Consider the following 22,644-nt stretch of genomic DNA (forward strand, 5'->3'; position numbering starts at 1 on the left):
TATTTTCTCATCTCACCTTAATGGGAATGTAGTAGGAGATGTTTTTCACCATTTTTGATGACTATTCGTGCTTAGCCCGACCAATTAGGTGCGCTCCAGCTGTCCTTGTCATGTGCACTCCTCAAGTCTTGATAGAATAAACTGCTTCATTCTCTTCACAAACAGAAAACTCATCATGCTTTTCACATTTCCTTGGCTTGACATAAGGTTATTGACCCTCTTAATGATAAAGATATTTTTAACCAATAACCTACTGATGAAAGCGTATGTGAGAAGGGCTTCCGAGTGGTACAGCGGTCTAATGCACTGCATCTCAGTGCTATAGGTGTCCCTACAGAGCCTTGTTCAATTCCAGGCTGTATCATAACCGGCCGTGGAGTGTTTCACAATTGGCCCAACGTGGTTAGGGTTTGGCTGGGGTAGGCAGTCATTGTAAATAATAATTGGTTCTTAACTGACTTGCCAAGTTAAAAAAAAGGTTAAATAAAAAAGTATATATTAAGTCAATTAAGGCATACGTCTAATGAGGTCATTTATGTAATTTTCAAACATTCAATCACTTGTTGATATTTTCCTAACATTGTAAATGCATTATGAACTAGAGAAGACAATGGCCTGTGCTTAAACATTATTTTATTCTAGATCATCAGTTTACATTGTGTTACTTTCATCCTATCTGTCTCTTCTGTAACTTCTACCAGGCTAGCACCCAAGACTAGCTAGCATGATCAGTCATGGGGCGGCAGGGTATCCTAGTGGTTAGAGTGTTGGACTAGTAACCGAAAGGTTGCAAGTTCAAATCCCCGAGCTGACAAGGTACAAATCTGTCGTTCTGCCCCTGAACAGGCAGTTAACCCACTGTTCCTAGGCCGTCATTGAAAATAAGAATTTGTTCTTAATTGACTTGCCTAGTTAAATAAAGGTAAAAAAAAAAAAAAACCTATAGATGGGTTAGTCACTAGATGAATTTAATTTTTCCACATTTTGTTATTCTAAAATTGAAAAAAATACACACAATACCCCGTTACCTTAATGACAAAGTGAAAACAGGTTTGTAGACGTGTTAAATCATTTAATAAAAATAAAGAACTGAAATGCCTTATTTTCAAAAGTATTTAGACCTTTTGCTATGAGACTTGAAATTGAGGTCAGTTGCATCCCATTTCCATTGATCATCCTATGAGATGTTTCTACAACTAGATGGGAGTCCACCTGTGGTATATTCATTTGATTGGACATGATTTAAAGACGATACTACAGTGGTAGGTTTGATTACCAATATCGACGAGACGGCCTACAGGGAGGAGGTGAGGGCCCTCGGAGTGTGGTGTCAGGAAAATAACCTCACACTCAACAAAACAAAGGAGATGATCGTGGCCTTCAGGAAACAGCAGAGGGAGCACCCCCCTATCCACATCGACAGGACAGTAGTGGAGAAGGTGGAACGTTTTAAGTTCCTCGGCGTACACATCACGGACAAACTGAAATGGTCCACCCACACAGACAGCGTGGTGAAGAAGGTGCAACAGCGCCTCTTGAACCTCAGGAGGCTGAAGAAATTTGGCTTGTGACCTAAAAACCCTCACACACTTTTACAGATGCACAATGGAGAGAATCCTGTCGGGCTGTATCACCGCCTAGTGAGGTCTACACAACGCATCACCGGGGGCAAACTACCTGCCCTCCAGGACACCTACACCACCCGATGTCACAGGAAGGCCAAAAAGATCATCAAGGACAACAATCCGAGCCACTGCCTGTTCACCCCGCTATCATCCAGAAGGCGAGGTCAGTACAGGTGCACCAAAGCTGGGACCGAGAGACTGAAAAACAGCTTCTATCTCAAGGCCATCAGACTGTTAAACAGCCATCACTAACATTGAGTGGCTGCCGCCAACATACTGACTGAAATCTCTAGCCACTTTAATAATTACTAATTGGATGTAATAAATGTATCACTAGTCACTTTAAACAATGCCACTTTATATAATGTTTACATACCCTACATTACTCATGTGATATGCATATACTGTACTCTAAACTATCTACTGCATCTTGCCTATGCTGCACGACCATCGCTCATCAATATATTTATATGTAGATTTTCTTATTCATTCCTTTACACTTGCGTGTATAAAATAGTTGTTGTGAAATTGTTAGATTACTTGTTAGATATTACTGCACGGTCGGAACTAGAAGCACAAGCATTTAGCTACGGTCGCAATAACATCTCCTAACAATGTGCACGTGACCAGTAAAATTGGATTTTATTTTATTTGAAAGGGCACACACCTGTCTATATAAGGTCCGACAGTTGACACTGCATGTCAGAGCAAAAACCAAGAAATGAGGTCGAAGGAATTGTCCGTAGAGCTCCGAGACAGGATTGTGTTGAGGCACAGATCTGAGGAAGGGTACCAAAAAATGTCTGCAGCATTGAAGAACACAGTGGCCTCCATCATTCTTAGATGGAAGAAGTTTGGAACCACCAAAATCTGTATAGAGCTGGCCGCCCGGCCAAACTGAGTAATCGGGGTTGAATGGCCTTGGTCAGAAAGGTGACCAAGAACGCGCTGGTCACTCTGGCAGAGCTCCAGGGTTCCTCTGTGGAGATGGGAGAACCTTCCAGAAAGTCAACCATCTCTGCAGAACTCCACCAACCAGGCCTTTATGGTATCAGAACGCATCTCCTTCCTGAGCGGTATGACAGCTGCGTGGTCCCATGGTGTTAATACTTACGTACTATTATTTGTACAGATGAATGTGGTACCTTAAGGCGTTTGGCAAATGTTCCCAAGGATGAACCAGACTTGTGGAGGTCCACAATTCTTTTTTCTGAGGTCTTGGATGATTTCTTTTGTTTTTCCCATGTTGTCAAGCATAGAGGCACTGAGTTTGAATGTAGGCCTTGAAATACATCCACAGGTCCACCTCCAATTGACTCAAATGATGTCAATTAGCCTATCAGAAGCTTCTAAAGCCATGACATCATTTTCTGGAATTTTCCAAGCTGTTTAAAGACACAGTCAACTTTGTGTATGTAAACTACTGACTCACTGGATTTGTGATACAGTGAATTATAAGTGAAATAATCTGTCGTGCACAAAGTAGATGTCCTAACCGACTTGCCAAAACTATAGTTTGTTAACAATACATTTGTGGAGTGGTTAAAAAACAAATTTTAATGACCCCAACCTAATTGTATGTTAACTTCCGACTTCAACTGTAGCTGTGGCTGGGTTGGTTATAGCATTTCTTTCACATGACCCATACATTTATAAATGTGTGTCCGAGTAAGCATCATCTAATAATTATAAAATATTTATAAAATATTTTTATCTTGACACTTTCGAGTTTTCAAATTGCTACTAAACCATTTCACACCTTCTGTATTATTTGCATGTGACAAATAAAACACACATTTATTTCATATCGTCTGTGTTTACCAGAGACGATAATGTGAAGAACAACATGACCTGCACCAAAGTCAGATTAGGATATAGGCCACGGACTAGATATAGTGTATTTATGCCTGGAGTTGTTCCTTATTGTAGGCTATTACTTTCACCACTTTTAGTCTTGAAATCTTTGGTTGTTTACTACACTACCTTACTCGTTCTGTTTAACACATGTGTGAATCCTTAAAGTGATGGGAGGGGCTAAAGCTTAAGAGGGTGTGAACGATGCTGAATAGCTGTAGAAGAGTATATAGAGAATGTGTACCAAAACATTAATGGGCAATATAAAAGTGGGGATACAAGTTTAGCAACTTTCAAAACAGAACGTCTTTCCCATTGTTCCTCAACTGCAGTGTATGATGTAACATTTAGTAGCTCTGTCTCTACTTTTATATACCAACAATGCATTCAGAAAATATTCAAACCCCTTGACTTTTTCCACATTGAACACATATTCTAAAATGCCATATTCTAAAATGGATGAAATAGTTTCCCCCCTCATCAATCTACCAACAATACCACACAATGACTAAGAAAAACAGGTTTTTCGATTTTTTTGTCCTGGAGTGACCTAGCCAGTCTCCAGACCTGAACCCAATAGAAAATCTTTGGAGGGAGCTGAAAGTCCGTATTGCCCAGCGACAGCCCCGAAACCTGAAGGATCTGGAGAAGGTCTGTATGGAGGAGTGGGCCAAAATCCCTGCTGCAGTGTGTGCAAACCCGGTCAAGAACTACAGGAAACGTATGATCTCTGTAATTGCAAACAAAGGTTTCTGTACCAAATATTAAGTTCTGCTTTTCTGATGTATCAAATACTTATGTCATGCAATAAAATGCTAATGAATTACTTAAAAATCATACAATGTAATTTTCTGGATTTTTGTTTTAGATTCCGTCTCTCACAGTTGAAGTGTACCTATGATAAAAATGACAGACCTCTACATGCTTTGTAAGTAGGAAAACCTGCAAAATCGGCAGTGTGTCAAATACTTGTTCTCCCCACTGTCTATACAAAACACAGGGTTGAAACCCAAACAAAAGAGCAAGGAGTACCTCGAAAACATACACCGGGGCGAGACCCGTAATCATCTGCGCAATCCACAAGGAAACGAAAGCCCAAAAACACAGCACAGTTACTCACACCCACCAACAGACATAGTAACAATAATCGGCAGCACAATGCTGAACACAGGGCACACTTATACAATTGCTTATCACTGGGTATAGGGGGCAGGTGTGCGTTATGAAAGTTCCGGAGGGATCCGTGACAGCATACTCTTAGCATTCTCTCAACCAGCTTCATTAATTAGTTACCTGGAATGCATTTCAATTAACAGGTGTGCCTTGTTAAAAGTTAATTTGTGGAAGCTCCTTTCTTAATACGTTTGAGCCAATCAGTTGTGTTGTTACAAGGTGGGGTTGGTATACAGAAGACAGCGCTGGTTGATAAAAGACCAAGTCCATATTATGGCAAGAAAAGCTCAAATAAGCTTAGAGAAATGACAGTCCATCATTACATTAAGACATGAAGGTCAGTCAATCTTGAAAATTTCAAGAACTTTGAAAGTTCCTTCAAGTGCAGTGGCAAATACCATCAAGCACTATAATGAAACTGGCTCTCATGAGGACCGCCAAAGATAAGGAAGACCTAGAGTTACCTCTGCTGCAGAGGATACGTTCATTAGAGTTAACTGCACCTCACATTAGAACCCAAATAAATGTTTCACAGAGTTCAATTCACAGACAGATCTCAACATCAACTGTTCAGAGGAGACTGCGTGAATCAGGCTTTCATGGTCGAATTGCTGTAAAGAAACTACTACTAAAGGACACCAATAAGAAGAAAAATACTTTCTTAGGACAAGAAACACGAGCAATGGACATTAGACTGGTGGAAATATGTCCTTTGGTCTGATGAGTCCAAATTTCAGATTTTTGGTTCCAACCACTGTGTCTGTGAGATGCAAAGAAGGTGAACAGATGATCTCTGCATGTGTGGTTTCCACTGTGAAGCATGGAGGAGGAGGTGTGATGGTGTGGGGGTGCTTTGCTGGTGACACTGTCAGTGATTTATTTAGAATTCAAGGCATACTTAACCAGCATGGCTACTACAGCATTGTGCAGCGATACGCCATCTCATCTGGTTTGCATTTAGCGGGAACATCATGTGTTTTTCAACAGGACAATGACAAAAAACACACCTTCCGGTTGTGTAAGGGCTACTTGACCAAGAAGGAGAGTGATCGAGTGCTGCATCAGACGACTTGGCCTCCATAATCACCTGACCTCAACCCAATTGAGATGGGTAGGGATATGTTGGTCCACAGAGTGAAGGAAAACAGCCAGCAAGTGCTCAGCATATGTGGGAACTCCTTCAAGCATTCCAAGTGACTACTTCATGAAGCTGGTTGAGAGAATGCCAAGAGTGTGCAATGCTCTCATCAAGGCAAAGGGTGGCTACTATGAATAATCTCAAATATAAAATGTATTTTGATTTGTTTAACACTTGTTTGGTTACTACATGATTCCATATGTGTTATTTCATTGTTTTGATGTCTTCACTATTATTCTACAATGTAGAAAATAGTAAAAAATATAGAAAAACCCCTGAATGAGTATGTGTTTCCAAACTGTTGACTGGTGTGGTGGTTCCTTTCTTTACTATTAAATGAGGAGAGACAAACGTATCACACAAGTCAGTGTTATACTTAAACTAAATCTTTAACAGTGAGAGCTTTGCAATAGCGAAGGCTGGTTGACGAATCACCGTCTCTGATGATCCCGTAGAGAGCGCCGAGACAAAAGTACACAGGTCTTTTATAGCCAAGACACACCCTTTTCAACCAACATGACAAACAACATATATATAGAATGGGTCACAAGGTTAAGATTTGTATGAAAGATACCTATAATACTTAGCAGACAGTATCTGCTGTGACAACAGTTTTCATTGTATAGAGACCAGTGTCTGGCCCTCCAACTCCAAACTGGAACCATCTCTCCTTGGTATGCTATAGAACAGAAACATTAACTCATGCTCTGCAATGCTCTTTAGGTTTTATCACCCAAAATACGTTGTCTCCTGTCAGTGTTATCTCCCAGAGGCCCATCCTCAGTAGAACACACAAACAATAGTTAGGAATACTCTATTCTGTCGAAATAAAACAACCATTTGATGCAATAAAAGTATTATAACATATTCTTGTAATTTCGCCACCATACTGGTACTGTATAATCCTAGACTAGTGCTTATTGTATCCTGTGACTTACCGACAGTGAAAACAACTACTTGAAAACAACTCTGGCCCCATAGGAATGAGGAAAGGATCGGTTTCAGTCCATAAGAAAGCAGTGTTCATGAGAGAAATATTTCCTGTAGCTTTTCTGCAAGTCATGGAGGTGAAAACCAGTATTGTACTTGATAAATGTACTAAAGTAATACTGGCATGGAACTCTGTAATAACCCCAACCATCACCATCATCAATTCTGCCTCTACCATCCAACTTGGCTGCCAGGCACAGTCAACTTGTGTACGTGTACGTAAACTTCTGACCCACTGGAATTGTGATACAGTTAATTATAAGTGAAATTATTATCTGTGATATATATTTTTTAAATTACTAGTGTCATGCACAAAGTAGATGTCCTAACCAACTTGCCAAAGCTATGGTTTGTTAACAAGCAATTTGTAGAGTGGTTGAGAAACAACTTTTAATGATTCCAACCTGAGTGTATGTGAACTTCCGACTTCAACTGTAAGTTGACAGTGCATGTCAGAGCAAAAACCAAGGCAAGGAATTGTCAATACAGCTCAGAGACAGGATTGTGTCAAGGCACAGATCTGGTAAATGGTACAAAAAATGTCTGCAGCATTGAAGGTCCCCAAAAACACATTGGCCTCCATCATTCTTAAATGGACGTTTGGAACCACCAAGACTCTTCCTAGACCTTGCCGTCGGGCCAATCTGAGCAATCGGGGGAGAAGGTCCTTGGTCAGGGAGGTGACCAAGAACCCGATGGTCACTCCGACAGGGTTCCAGAGTTATTCTGTGGAGATGGGAGATCCTTCCATAAGTACAACCGTCTCTGCAGCACTCCACCAATCAGGCCTTTATGGTAGAGTGGCCAGACGCTAGCTTCTCCTCATTAAAAAGCACATGACATCCCGCTTGGAGTTTGCATTAAGGAACTTAAAGGTATCTCAGACCATGAGAAGAAAAGTTCTCTGATCTGATGAATCCAAGATTGAACTCTGAACTCTGTGAATACCAAGCGTCACGTCTGGAGGAAACCTGGCACCATCCCTACGGTGAAGCATGGTGGTGGCAGCATCATGCCATGGGGATTTTTTTCAGGCGCAGGGACTTGGAGACTAGTCAGGACTGAGGGAAAGATTAACTTAGCAAAGTACAGAGAGATTCTTGATGAGAACCTGCTCAAGAGCACTCAGGACCTCACACTAGGGCGAAGGTTCACCTTCCAAAAGGGCAACAAGCTTAAGCACACAGCCAAGACAATGCTGGAGTGGCTTTGGGACAAGTCTCTGAATGTCCTTGAGTGGCTCAGCCAGAGCCCAGACTTGAACCTGATCGAACATCTCTGGAGAGACCTGAAAATAGCTGTGCAGTGACGCTCCCCAACCAACCTGACAGAGCTTGAGATGATCTGCAGAGAAGAATGGGAGAAACTCCCCAAATACAGGTGTGCCAAGCTTGAGGCGTCCTACCCAAGAAGTCTCAAGGCTGTAATCTCCGCCAAAGGTTCTTCAACAAAGTACTGAGTAAAGGGTCTGAATACTTATGTAAATGTAATATTTCATTTTTTCAAATGTAATTCATTTTAGAATAAGGCTGTGACATAACAAAATGTGGAAAATGTCTAAGGGTTTTGAATACTTTCCGAATGCACTGTATACCCATTGATTCTTGAAGAATATAACATATAAATGCCTCATGAGCGTACTTCCACTGTCGTACTCAATCAGAACACAAAATATAAGCTTGTTTTACTCACAAAGTAAATGTTAACAAACAATGTATAGCTTCAGAACATGGTTAAAACACAAATGTTGATTTCATGGATGGGATCCTGCTCTGTTTATGAATTTCAGACTGGTCACATTTCTCCAGCCCCATCCCTAAATGTTTTACCGAAACACTGGCGGGGAAATGTGTGAGGGAATGCTTCTTATAATCATCTACTCTTTCTGCAGTCTGATGTCACACAGATGTCTGGAGCTTTAACTAATCAAATGACATGTCCTTTCTTGTAATTCACCAGGAAGTATTGTTACAGGGTTTCCGCGTTGTTTTGCCAGTTTGTTGAGAAACTTTGCATAAAAATGTTGTTTGGGCAACATGAACGATGAAGTGATGGGAGTGCTTATGTCAACCCAATTACTTCCTCTCCTTAAATGCTCCCATCATCTACACTCCCAAGGTAGTTGTTATTTGGCTGCGAGGCAGATAGTTCTACATCTGGAAATTAGTCAATTCATTATCATTCTATTGTGGAAAGAAAGTAACAGGACTCCTCTTCGCGGTGAACATAGTTCTATTTCCAAAGGTGAGTGATGGATGTTATGATATCTGTTCTTTGTTTGAACATTATCAGTCTCTTCTCACGCACCTGAATGCATGAGAGTTGGTCTGCTCTTTGGTTTGACCATAGGCAGTCAAGTATATGAACACTTCTGACTATTGCATGTGTTGATTTATTTTACACTTTCAAATCACCTAGATTGTTAAATTAACCAACATGGATAACTATTTTGTTAAACTACGTTTAAAATACAATATTGGCTGGTTATTTCATTGATCAAATTCCACAAATCTTCACTTTAATTGTCTGATCCTGTAATATTTTATTTGATAATTTGCTTCCAACTCTTCAATTTGTTCTCTACTCATTTGTAGGTATTTCCAGGTAGCGGTAGCATTAAAAGGTGACATGTATTGGAAGATTTTGACAGCAGTTCTCTGCTTCTATGCAGTTGTCCCTGGTAAGTTTCTCCTGTTATTTACTCCTCTCTTGAGGAGCCATGTAATGCGTCTCCTCTGTCTCCTGGGTGACGGCAATGACGTCAAAACAAGTTGATGGTGTTGAAAGTTACTGTTTCATCAATATTGTTATTGCCAAACCCTATCAATGTCAATTAAATAGTTGTTACTGGTGAATTACTGTATATTTTTTAGCAATTTTGTTTAAAATACAAACTGAAATATCACAGGCCTGTTGGAAGGTGAACCATCGCCCCACTCTGAGGTCCTGAGAGCTCTAGAGTAGGTTTTCAACATGTATCTCTATGTACTTTGCTCCCTTCATCTTTCCCTCGATCCTGATTAGTCTCCCAGTCCCTGCCACTGAAAAACATCCCCACAACAAGATGCTGCCACCACCATAATTCACCGTAGGGATGGTGCCAGGTTTCCTCCAGACGTGACGCTTGGCATTCAGGCCACAGAGTTCAATCTTGGTTTTAACAGACTAGATAATCTTGTTTCTCATGGTCTGAGAGTCTTTAAGGTGCCTTGTGGCATACTCCAAGCGGGCTGTTAGGTGCCTTTTCCTGATTAGTGGCTTCCGTCTGGCCACTGTACTATAAATGCCTGAAAGGTGGAGTGCTGCAGAGATGGTTGTCCTTCTGGAAGGTTCTCCCATCTCCACAGAGGAACTCTGGAGCTTTCTCAGAGCTAACATTGGGTTTTTGGTCACCTCCCTGACCAAGGCCCTTCCCTTCTTCTTTTCTATAGGATTGAGGTCAGGGCTTTGTGATTACCACTCCAATACAGTCATGGTCAAAAGTTTTGAGAATGACACAAATATACATTTTCACAAAGTTTGCTGATTCAGCGTCTTTAGATATTTTTGTCAGATGTTACTATGGAATACTGAAGTATAATTACAAGCATTTCATAAGTGTCAAAGGTTTTTATTGACAATTACATAATGTTGATGCAAAGAGTCAATATTTACAGTGTTGGCCCTTCTTTTTGAGGATTGACCACAAGTTCTCAATGGGATTAAGGTCTGGGGAGTTTCCTGGCCATGGACCCAAAATATCAATGTTTTTTTCCCCGAGCCCCTTACTTATCACTTTTACCTTATGGCAAGGTGCTCCATCATGTTGGCAAAGGCATTGTTCATCACCAAACTGCTCCTGCATGGTTGGTAGAAGTTGCTCTCGGAGGATGTGTTGGTACCATTCTTTATTCATGGCTGTGTTCTTAGGCAAAATTGTGAGTGAGCCCACTCCCTTGGCTGAGAAGCAACCTCACATTGTCTTCTCCGGACAAGGTATTTTCCAGATATCCCAAACAATCGGAAAGGGGATTCATCAGAGAAAATGACTTTACCCCAGTCCTCAGCAGTCCAATCCCTGTACCTTTTGCAGAATATCAGTCTGTCCCTGATGTTTTTCCTGGAGAGAAGTGGCTTCTTTGCTGCCCTTCTTGACACCAGGACATCCTCCAAAAGTCTTCGTGTGTGCAGATTAGAGGTCGACCGATTATGATTTTTCAATGCCGATACCGATACCGATTATTGGAGGACAAAAAAAGCCGATACCGATTAATCGGCCGATTTATAAATATATATATTTTTTTAAATACACTGCTCAAGAAAATAAAGGGAACACTAAAATAACACATCCTAGATCTGAATGAATGAAATATTCTTATTAAATACTTTTTTCTTTACATAGTTGAATGTGCTGACAACAAAATCACACAAAAAGTATCAATGGAAATCAAATTTATCAACCCATGGAGGTCTGGATTTGGAGTCACACTCAAAATTAAAGTGGAAAACCACACTACAGGCTGATCCAACTTTGATGTAATGTCCTTAAAAAAAGTCAAAATTAGGCTCAGTAGTGTGTGTGGCCTCCACGTGCCTGTATGACCTCCCTACAACGCCTGGGCATGCTCCTGATGAGGTGGCGAATGGTCTCCTGAGGGATCTCCTCCCAGACCTGGACTAAAGCATCCGCCAACTCCTGGAGTCTGTGGTGCAACGTGGCGTTGGTGGATGGAGCGAGACATGATGTCCCAGATGTGCTCAATTGGATTCAGGTCTGGGGAACGGGCGGGCCAGTCCATAGCATCAATGCCTTCCTCTTGCAGGAACTGCTGACACACTCCAGCCACATGAGGTCTAGCATTGTCTTGCATTAGGAAGAACCCAGGGCCAACCGCACCAGCATATGGTCTCACAAGGGGTCTGAGGATCTCATCTCGATACCTAATGGCAGTCAGGCTACCTCTGGCGAGCACATGGAGGACTGTGCGGCCCCCCAAAGAAATGCCACACCACACCATGACTGACCCACCGCCAAAAAGGTCATGCTGGAGGATGTTGCAGGCAGCAGAACGTTCTCCACGGCGTCTCCAGACTCTGTCACATCTGTCACATGTGCTCAGTGTGAACCTGCTTTCATCTGTGAAGAGCACAGAGCGCCAGTGGCGAATTTGCCAATCTTGGTGTTCTCTGGCAAATGCCAAACGTCCTGCACGGTGTTGAGCTGTAAGCACAACCCCCACCTGTGGACGTCGGGCCCTCATACCACCCTCATGGAGTTTGTTTCTGACCGTTTGAGCAGACACATGCACATTTGTGGCCTGCTGGAGGTCATTTTGCAGGGCTCTGGCAGTGCTCCTCCTTGCACAAAGGCGGAGGTAGCGGTCCTGCTGCTGGGTTGTTGCCCTCCTACGGCCTCCTCCACGTCTCCTGATGTACTGGCCTGTCTCCTGGTAGCGCATCCATGCTCTGGACACTACGCTGACAGACACAGCAAACCTTCTTGCCACAGCTCGCATTGATGTGCCATCCTGGATGAGCTGCACTACCTGAGCCACTTGTGTGGGTTGTAGACTCCGTCTCATGCTACCAGTAGAGTGAAAGCACCGCCAGCATTCAAAAGTGACCAAAACATCAGCCAGGAAGCATAGGAACTGAGAAGTGGTCTGTGGTCACCACCTGCAGAACCACTCCTTTATTGGGGGTGTCTTGCTAATTGCCTATAATTTCCACCTGTTGTCTATTCCATTTGCACAACAGCATGTGACATTTATTGTCAATCAGTGTTGGTTCCTAAGTGGACAGTTTGATTTCACAGAAGTGTGATTGACTTGGAGTTACATTGTGTTGTTTAAGTGTTCCCTTTATTTTTTTGAGCAGTGTATATATATATATATATATATATATATATATATATATATATATCATACACACACACACATTTTTGTAATAATGACAATTGCAACAATACTGAATGAACAATGAACACTTTTATTTTAACTTAATATAATACATAAATACACACACGCACACAGCTCTGAAGTGACAATGATACTGAAGAGTCTGCTTAGGAGACAAATACTCTCAACTGTTTGAATAAAAATAGAGTTTAAGTTACCTGTGATGAATGTTGAAAACAAAAACTTTCATTTCTATATGCAGGAAATCCTATTTTAATAATGGGCATGGTAAGAATTGACAACCAAAGTGCGAGTCATAATTCCCATGACACCTAGCAAAATCTGAAAAGCGGTTCCTTCATTTATTCCAGAGGATATTTTTAGATTCACTTAAAATAAGGTCTGTGTTTCGTGTAGGCTTACATCACCGTGCCAATTTTATAACTGTGTAGATATCCATAGGACAAGGTAACTCTGATCAATATTGGCTAAATATAAGCGAAGATAAAAAAAATTGTAGAGTGGATTTATGAAAATATGTTGACAAACGTTACCTTATCCTAGTGAGATTTACACGGGTATCAAAACGTCGAGGCGGTTTAAGCCTGCACGAAACACAGACCTTATTTGAAGTAGATCAAGACATTCTCTATGGAAGACATGAACGGTAAAATAACGAAGGAACCCCTTTCAAATTCAGCCGCAAGTTATTACAGGAATTATAACGCGTCGACTATTTCTCTCTAAACCATATACCTTTGACTAATCAGGAAACTATCACCTCGAAAACAAAACGTTTATTCCCTTCCGTATTTTATCTAACGGGTGGCATCCATGAGTCTAAATATTCCTGTTACATTGCACAACCTTCAATGTTGTCATAATTACGTAAGGTTCTGGCAAATTAGTTCGCAAAGAGCCAGGCGGACCAAACTGTTGCATATACCCTGACTCTGCGTGCAATGAACGCAAGAGAACTGACACAATTTCACCTGGTTAATATTGCCTGCTAACCTGGATTTCTTTTAGCTAAATATGCAGGTTTAAAAATATATACTTGTGTATTGATTTTAAGAAAGGCATTGATGTTTATGGTTAAGTACACATTGGAGCAATGACAGTCATTGATTGATTGTTTTTTATAAGATAAGTTTAATGCTAGCTAGCAACTTACCTTAGCTTACTGCATTCGCTAACAGGCTGGCTCCTCGTGGAGTGCAATGTAATCAATGCAAGATTGGATCCCCCGAGCTGACAAGGTTAAAAATCTGTCGTTCTGCCTTGCCGTCATTGAAAATAAGAATGTTTTCTTAACTGACTTGCCTAGTTAAATAAAGATTAAATAAAGGTGTAAAAAAAAAATATCGGCAAATCGGCCCCCAAAAATACCAATTTCCGATTGTTATGAAAACTTGAAATCGGCCCCGATTAATCGGCCATTCCGATTAATCGGTCAACCTCTAGTGCAGATGCACTCACACCTGCATGCTGCTATTCCTGAGCAAGCTTTGTCCTGGTGGTGCCCCGATCCCGCAACTTTAGGAGATGGTCCTGGCGCTTGCTGGACTTTCTTGGGCACCCTGAAGCCTTCTTCAAAACAATTGAACCGCTTTCCTTGAAGTTCTTGATGATCCGATAAATGGTTGATTTAGGTGCAATCTTACTGGCAGCAAAATCCTTGCCTGTGAAGCCCTTTTTGTGCAAAGCAATGATGATGGCACGTGTTTCCTTGCAGGTAACCATGGTTGACAGAGGAAGAACAATGATTCCAAGCACAACCCTCCTTTTTAACTTTCCAGTCTGTTATTCGAACTCAATCAGCATGACAGAGTGATCTCCAGCCTTGTCATCGTCAACACTGACACCTGTGTTTACGAGAGAATCACTGACATGATGTCAGCTGGTCCTTTTGTGGCAGGGCTGAAATGCAGTGGAAATGTTTTTGGGGGATTCAGTTAATTTGCATGGCAAAGAGGGACTTTGCAATTAATTGCAATTCATCTGATCACTCTTAATAACATTCTGGAGTATATGCAAATTGACATTACAAACTGAGGCAGCAGACTTTGTGATAATTAATATTTGTGTCATTCTCAAAACTTTTGGCCACGACTGTACATTGACTTTGTTGTCCTTAAGCCATTTTGCCACAACTTTGGAAGTATGCTTGGGGTCATTGTCTATTTGGAAGACCCATTTGCGACCAAGCTTTAACTTCCTGACTGATCTCTTGAGATGTTGCTTCAATATATCCAAATAATTTTCCAGCCTCATGATGCCATTTATTTTGTGAAGTGCACCAGTCCACCCTGCAGTAGAGCGCCCCCACAACATGATGCTGCCACCCCCGTGCTTCATGGTTGGGATGGTGTTCTTCAGCATGCAAGCCTCCCCCTTTTTCCTCCAAACATAACGATAGTCATTATGGCCAAACAGTTTTATTTTTGTTTCATCAGACCAGAGGATATTTCTCTAAATAGTAGGATCTTTGTCCCCATGTGCAGTTGCAAACCGTAGTCTGGCTTTTTTATGGCAGCTTTGGAGCAGTGGCTTCTTCCTTGCTGAGCGGCCTTTCAGATTATGTCGATATAGGACTTGTTTTACTGTGGATATAGATACTTTTGTACCTGTTTCGTCCAGCATGTTCACAAGGTTCTTTGCTGTTGTTCGTGGATTGATTTGCACATTTCACATCAAAGTACGTTCATCTCTAGGAGACAGAACGCGTCTCCTTTCTGAGCGGTATGATGGCTGCATGGTCCCATGGTGTTTATACTTGCGTACTATTGTTTGTACAGATGAACATTGTACCTTAAGGCATTTGGAAATTGCTCCCATGGATGAACCAGACTTGTGGAGGTCTACAGTTTTTTTCTGAGGTCTTGGCTGATTCCGTTTGATTTTCCCATGATGTCAAGCAAAGAGGCACTGAGTTTGAAGGTAGGCCTTGAAATACATCCACAGGTCCACTTCCAATTGACTTGAGTTGTCTTCCGGCGCCGACAGGGATGGCCGCCTCGCTTCGCGTTCCTAGGAAACTATGCAGTATTTTGTTTTTTTCGTGTTATTTCTTACATTGGTACCCCAGGTAATCTTAGGTTTTATTACATACAGTCGGGAGGACCTATTGGATATAAGAGCACCGTCAACTCACCATCATTACGACCAGGAATACGACTTTCCCAAAGTGGATCCTCTGTTTTGCCCACCACCCAGGACAATGGATCGGATCCCAGCCGGCGAACCAAAACAACAACGACGCCGTTAAAGGGCCAGACGAAGCGGTCTTCTGGTCAGGCTTCGTAGACGGGCACATCGCGCACCGCTCCCAAGCATACTACTCGCCAATGTCCAGTCTCTCGACAACAAGGTAGACGAAATCCGAGCAAGGGTAGCATTCCAGAGAGACATAAGAGACTGTAACGTTCTTTGCTTCACGGAAACATGGCTCACTCGAGACACGCTATCGGAGTCGGTACGGCCAGCTGGTTTCTTCACGCATCGCGCCAACAGAAACAAGCATCTTTCTGTTAAGAAGAGGGGCGGGGGGGGGGGGGGGGTATGCCTTATGATTAACGAGACGTGGTGTGATCATAACAACATACAGGAACTCAAGTCCTTCTGTTCACCTGACTTAGAATTCCTCACAATCAAATGTCGACCGCATTATCTACCAAGAGAATTATCCTCGATTATAATCACAGCCGCATCTATTCCCCCCCAAGCAGACACATCGATGGCCCTGAACGAACTTCATTTGACTCTATGTAAACTGGAAACCACATATCCTGAGGCTGCATTTATTGTAGCTGGGGATTTTAACAAAGCTAATCTGAAAACAAGACTCCCCAAATTCTATCAGCATATCGACTGTGCTACCAGGGCTGGCAAAACCCTGGATCATTGTTATTCTAACTTCCGCGACGCATATAAGGCCCTCCCCCGCCCTCCTTTCGGAAAAGCTGACCACGACTCCATTTTGTTGCTCCTCGCCTACAGACAGAAACTAAAACAGGAAGCTCCCGCCCTCAGGTCTGTTCAACGCTGGTCCGACCAATCTGATTCCACGCTTCAAGATTGCTTCGATCACGTGGACTGGGATATGTTCCGCATTGCGTCAAACAATAACATTGACGAATACGCTGATTCGGTGAGCGAGTTTATTAGCAAGTGCATCGGCGATGTCGTACCCACTGCGACTATTAAAACATTCCCAAACCAGAAACCGTGGATTGATGGCAGCATTCGCGCGAAACTGAAAGCGCGAATCACTGCTTTTAATCAGGGCAAGGTGACCGGAAACATGACCGAATACAAACAGTGTAGCTATTCCCTCCGCAAGGCAATCAAACAAGCTAAGCGTCAGTATAGAGACAAAGTAGAGTCGCAATTCAACAACTCTGAGCCCTCTCCTGTACTCCCTGTTCACCCACGACTGCGTGGCCATGCACGCCTCCAACTCAATCATCAAGTTTGCAGACGACACTACAGTGGTAGGCTTTATTACCAACAACGACGAGACGGCCTACAGGGAGGAGGTGAGGGCCCTCGGAGTGTGGTGTCAGGAAAATAACCACACACTCAATGTCAACAAAACAAAGGAGATGATCGTGGACTTCAGGAAACAGCAGAGGGAGCAACCCCCTATCCACATGGACGGAACAGTAGTGGAGAGGGTAGGAAGTTTTAAGTTCCTCCGCATACACATCACGGACAAACTGAATTGGTCCACCCACACAGACAGCGTGGTGAAGAAGGCGCAGCAGCGAGGCTGAAGAAATTTGGCTTGTCACCAAAAGCACTCACAAACTGTTACAGATGCACAATCGAGAGCATCCTGTCGGGCTGTATCACCGCCTGGTACGGCAACTGCTCCGCCCACAACCGTAAGGCTCTCCAGAGGGTAGTGAGGTCTGCACAACGCATCACCGGGGGCAAACTACCTTTCCTCCAGGACACCTACACCACCCGATGTCACAGGAAGGCAATAAAGATCATCAAGGACATCAACCACCCGAGCCACTGCCTGTTCACCCCGCTATCATCCAAAAGGTGATATGCATCATGATATGCACCTGCATCAAAGCAGAGACTGAAAAACAGCTTCTATCTCAAGGCCATCAGACTGTTAAACAGCCACCACTAACATTGAGTGGTTGCTGCCAACATACTGACTCAACTCCAGCCACTTTAATAAAGTAAAAATGTATGTAAAAAATGTATCACTAGCCACTTTAAACAATGCACTTCATATAATGTTTACATACCCTACATTACTCAGCTCATATGTATATACTGTACTCGATACCATCTACTGCATCGTGCCTATGCCGTTCTGTACCATCACTCATTCATATATTTTTATGTACATATTCTTCATTCCTTTACATTGTGTGTATAAGGTAGTTGTTGTGAAATTGTTAGGTTAGATTACTCGTTGGTTATTACTGCATTGTCGGAACTAGAAGCACAAGCATTTCGCTACACTCGCATTAACATCTGCTAACCATGTGTATGTGACAAATACAATTTGATTTGATTTGATTTGACTCAAATAATGTCAGTTAGCCTATCAGAAGCTTCTAAAGCCATTAAATAATTTTCTGGTATTTTCCAAGCTGATTAAAGGCACAGTCAACTTTGTGCATGTAAATTTCTCACCCACTAGAATTGTGATACTTTGAATTGTAAGTGAAATAATCAGTCTAAACAATTGTTGGAAAAATTACTTGTGTCATGCACAAAGTAGATGTCCTAACCAACTTGCCAAAATTTTTGTTAGTAACAAGACATTTGTAGAGTGGTTGAAAAATGAGTTTTAATGACTCCAACCTATGTAAACTTCCGACTTCAACTGTAGATACAATGGTTGTAAAGATGGCCGTAATAAAGACATTCTCTGCTTTTTTTACACCACACTCTAAAAAGGAAGTTCTGCAGGCTCTAGTTCTGCTTTTAATTGTAATCAGAGGGCTGGTATAAATACTATGCATGCCAGTCTCTCTAGGCTAAGAGTTGAGGAGACTGACTGCATCACTTCTTCTTTTTATAAGAAACATTCATATGTTGAAAATCCCAAATTGTTTGCATAGTCAACTTACACACAGCTCTGGCACATACACTTATCCCACCAGACATGCCACCAGGGGTCTTTTCATAGTCCCCAAATCCAGAACAAATTCAAGAAAACGTGCAGTATTATATAGAGCCCTTATTGCATGGAACTTCCTTCCATCTTAAATTGCTCAAATAAACATCAAAAATCAGATAAAGCAACACCTCGTGGCACAACGCCGCTCCCCTATTTGTCCTAGATAGTTTGTGTGTATGCATTGATATGTAGGCTACGTGTGCCTTAATTTTTTAAGGCACACGTTCTGTCCTTGATCTGTTCTTGTCTAGTGATGTTCTGCATTATGTCATTCTGTATTATGTTTCGTGTTTTGTGTGCACCCCAGGAAGAGTAGCTGCTACTTTTGCAACAGCTAAAGGGGATCCTAATAAAATTCCAAATACCAAATACCCTGACAGACAGGCAGTTTCAAGTTTCAAGTTCATCTCAAAATATTTGACTGATATCCTCTTCAGAATTTATTCTAACAAGGCAGTTTGTTTATTGTGTCCAATGGAGGTAAAACAAAAATGCTTTTGGGCTGATTGACTTAAAATGTCATATGCTGGTAATTTGGGAAGGTTCAACCTTTTTAACCCCTCAAAACTGTTCCTATGACCCCCAATTAAGTCGCTTCCTATAATCACAGGAAGCTGATATTGAATGTATGACTTCCTGGGGACAACTTTTAAAAATGTACAGAATATCAGTCTTTGTCTGTAGAACAGTCAATTCTTAAAGTAATGGAAGACAGTGTTTTTGTGTAACCTCAGGGAGAGAATGAAGGACCATGTCAAGGATACATTAAGTCACCTCCTATTTCCACAGAAGTTGAATCTTAACACAGACATCCCGATACAGTCACAATGGATTTTGTGAAAAGACAGTTAGCTAGCTCAATCGAGTCCACAGGGCGTCATGGGCATGTAAGGGCTGTAGGTAATGCTTTTCTATGGAAGAAAGGCCTTGTTCTCACTGTAAAGAGTTAATTTCACATTGTCAGCTGTAATTTTGCGTTCATCGAGAGCTTCCGCTGAACGATCCCAAATGTGAATTGTCTTTCTAGTCTCAACCATTTTGCAGATTTCACTCACAGCCCTAGCCTGTAATGCCCGGGGTGTAGTGGATGAAAGGAGTCAAACGCAGGAGACAGAGAGTTCAGAGTAGCATTCCAAATTTAATTCCACCACACGGGTGAAAACACGACGCTACTCTAAAACAAATGCTTCACCACAAACAAAGTGAGAAACACGACAATCACAAACCAACGTACACCACACGCCGAGCGCCACCCGAACAGGAAGGGGAGCCACCTTCGTTGGGAGTCGTTACATAGCCCTAACCACTGGCAGACCGGACACTCCCGCATCCCCTGCAAGGTGGGGCCCATGCGCCCGTCATCCATGTCTATTTTCTTTTATAAATATATATTTTTTTGTTTTATATAGCTTTTTTCACTCCAGATACAAATGTATACATACGAAAAACAACTTACATAAGCACACAAACAATGACTACATTTCACCTGCCCAGACCCGCATGCTAACACCGCTATCCCTAGTACCTGCATTATTGTTTGCCACATGGCCTTAAGATGCACCGATTTGTTTTTCTCGGTCGACGATGCTTTTTCAATATTTTAATACTAATCATTTGATTTTCCATTGTGCTAATGGTGGCGGATTGATTGATTTCCAAGTTTGTAGTCTACGTTTTCTTGAAATGAGTGATGAGAAGAGAATCGTCCAGCCCATTGGGTATCTCATTACATCCCCATATGCCATGTCTTGAAATATGCAGACAAACAGATTAAAAGTAAGTTTACAATGTAATACTTCTGATAGCCAACTTTCTAGCTCCGCCCATCATTTTTGGACTTCATAGCATCCCCAGAAAGCTGAGATATTGAGTAATTATTAGTTTTACACTTAAGACATAACTCTGCCGTTCTGCTTTAAATCATTTTGACAGTAACCCTACAAAAAGTAATTAATAAACCTTTTTAAGTTACACGTATGAAGTTAAGTGTTTTTCAATAATCTACATGGGTAGTAGGTGCATCAGAGACAATAGGCCTATCATTGTCATGCATCTATTTGGCCTCTTGCTCAGCCCCGGCCTCCTCACTTAATTGGCTACCAAGTAAAAAAAATAGTAAATTGGATCAGCAGGTCGGATTCGGATACGGAGAGTGAGATGGATAAACAAAAGGCAAGACCAAGTGGTGCTCAAAAATGCCAAGAAAAGGCATTTTCTGATTAAGCTCGTACCAAACTATCGAAGATTATTCAGACCAGTCAGCGAAGCCACCTCGTCCTCGACTGATGCAACACCATTGCATGTGGAAGAAGCTAGAACTTCTGCAGCAGCTTTCGCTAGCAGCCCCCCAATCCCGACAGATACCTCATTGCCAGCAATGACAGCAATGACAGTGGCCTTGCTCCTCTTCCTCTCCCCGAGAATAGTCACAGTTCATCTAGTGAGAGCGTTGGTTCTCCTTCTCCTCCTCCTCCTCTCCCAGAAAACCAAGCTGATGACCAGAGACCCTGCGGCGCTAATGAGTCCTTCTCTGAACACTGGTAGGCCTGCTACAAGTGAGTTACGTACTGACAGAGTCAATTTCCCTGTTGATGTAAATTATGACAACATCAAATCAGTGTCAATATAAAAAGTCCTGGTGGCCTTTTGATTAATTGTTCAGCAGTCTTATGGATTGGGGCTAGTGGCTGTTAAGGAGCCTTTTGGTCCTAGACTTGGCACTCCGGTACCTCTTGCCATGCGGTAGCAAAGAGAACAGTCTATGACTTGGGTTACTGGAGTCTTTGACATTTTTTTGGTCTTTCCTCTGACATCGCCTAGAATATAGGTCCTGGATGGCAGGAATCATAGCCCCAGTGATGTACTGGGTCGTACGCACTACACTCTGTGGCACCTTACGGTCAGATGCCGAGCAGTTGCCGTACCAGGTGATGATGCAACCGGTCAGGATGCTCTCGATGGTGCAGCTGTAGAACTTCTTGAGGATCTGGGGACCCATGCCAAATCTTTTCAGTCTCCTGAGGGGGAAAAGGCATTGTCGCACCCTCTTCACGACTGTCTTGGTGAGTTTGGACCATAATAGTTTGTTGGCGATGTGGACACCAAAGAACTTGAAACTATTGACCCGCTCCACTACAGCCCTGTCTATGCTAATGGGGGCCTGTTCGGCACGCCTTTTCCTGTAGTCCACAATCAGCACCTTTGTCTTGCTCACATTGAGGGAGAGGTTGTTGTCCTGGCACCACACTGCCAGGCCTCTGACCTCCTCCCTATAGGCTGTCTCATCATTGTCGGTGATCAGGCCTACAACTGATGTGTCGTCAGCAAACTTGATGGTGTTGGAGTCATGTTTGGCCATGCAGTCAAGGGTGAACAGCGATTACAGGAGGGACTAAGCACGTACCCCTGAGGGTCCCCAGTGATGGGGATCAGCGTGGCAGACATGTTGTTGCCTACCCTTACCACCTGAGTGTGGCCCGTCAGGAATTCCAGGATCCAGTTGCAGAGGGAGGTGTTTAGTCGCAGGGTCCTTAGCTTAGTGATGAGCTTTGTGGGCATAATGGTGTTGAACGCTGAGCTGTAGTCAATGAACAGCGTTCTCAAATAGGTGTTCCTTTTGTCCATGTGGGAAAGGGCAGTCCTGCCACATCCGACGAGCGTCAGAGCCGTTGTAGTAGGTTTCGATCTTAATCCTGTATTGACACTTTGCCTGTTTCATGTTTCGTTCATGTGCTGTGATTTCTTATCAGTGTCCGGATTAGTGTTCCACTCCTTGAAAGCGGCAGCTCTAACCTTTAGCTCAATGCGGATGTTGCCTGTAATCCATGGCTTCCGTTT

General features: G+C 42.5%; 1 protein-coding gene across 1 annotated transcript in view; it reads left to right on the plus strand.

The window, feature by feature from the left end:
- The first annotated feature begins 8,886 nt into the window (after nucleotides 1–8,886).
- Nucleotides 8,887–22,644, plus strand: part of LOC139578978 (mucin-2-like) — a 31,740-nt gene continuing 17,982 nt past the window's right edge. Inside the window, exons 1-2 of the mRNA XM_071407146.1 lie at nucleotides 8,887–9,024; nucleotides 9,375–9,460. Coding sequence (XP_071263247.1) covers nucleotides 9,409–9,460 — 52 coding nt within the window. The 5' untranslated portion in view covers nucleotides 8,887–9,024; nucleotides 9,375–9,408. The remainder of the gene's footprint in view (nucleotides 9,025–9,374; nucleotides 9,461–22,644) is intronic.

Source organism: Salvelinus alpinus, chromosome 6 (genome assembly GCF_045679555.1).
Source record: "Salvelinus alpinus chromosome 6, SLU_Salpinus.1, whole genome shotgun sequence".
Classification (NCBI taxonomy): Eukaryota; Metazoa; Chordata; class Actinopteri; order Salmoniformes; family Salmonidae; genus Salvelinus; species Salvelinus alpinus.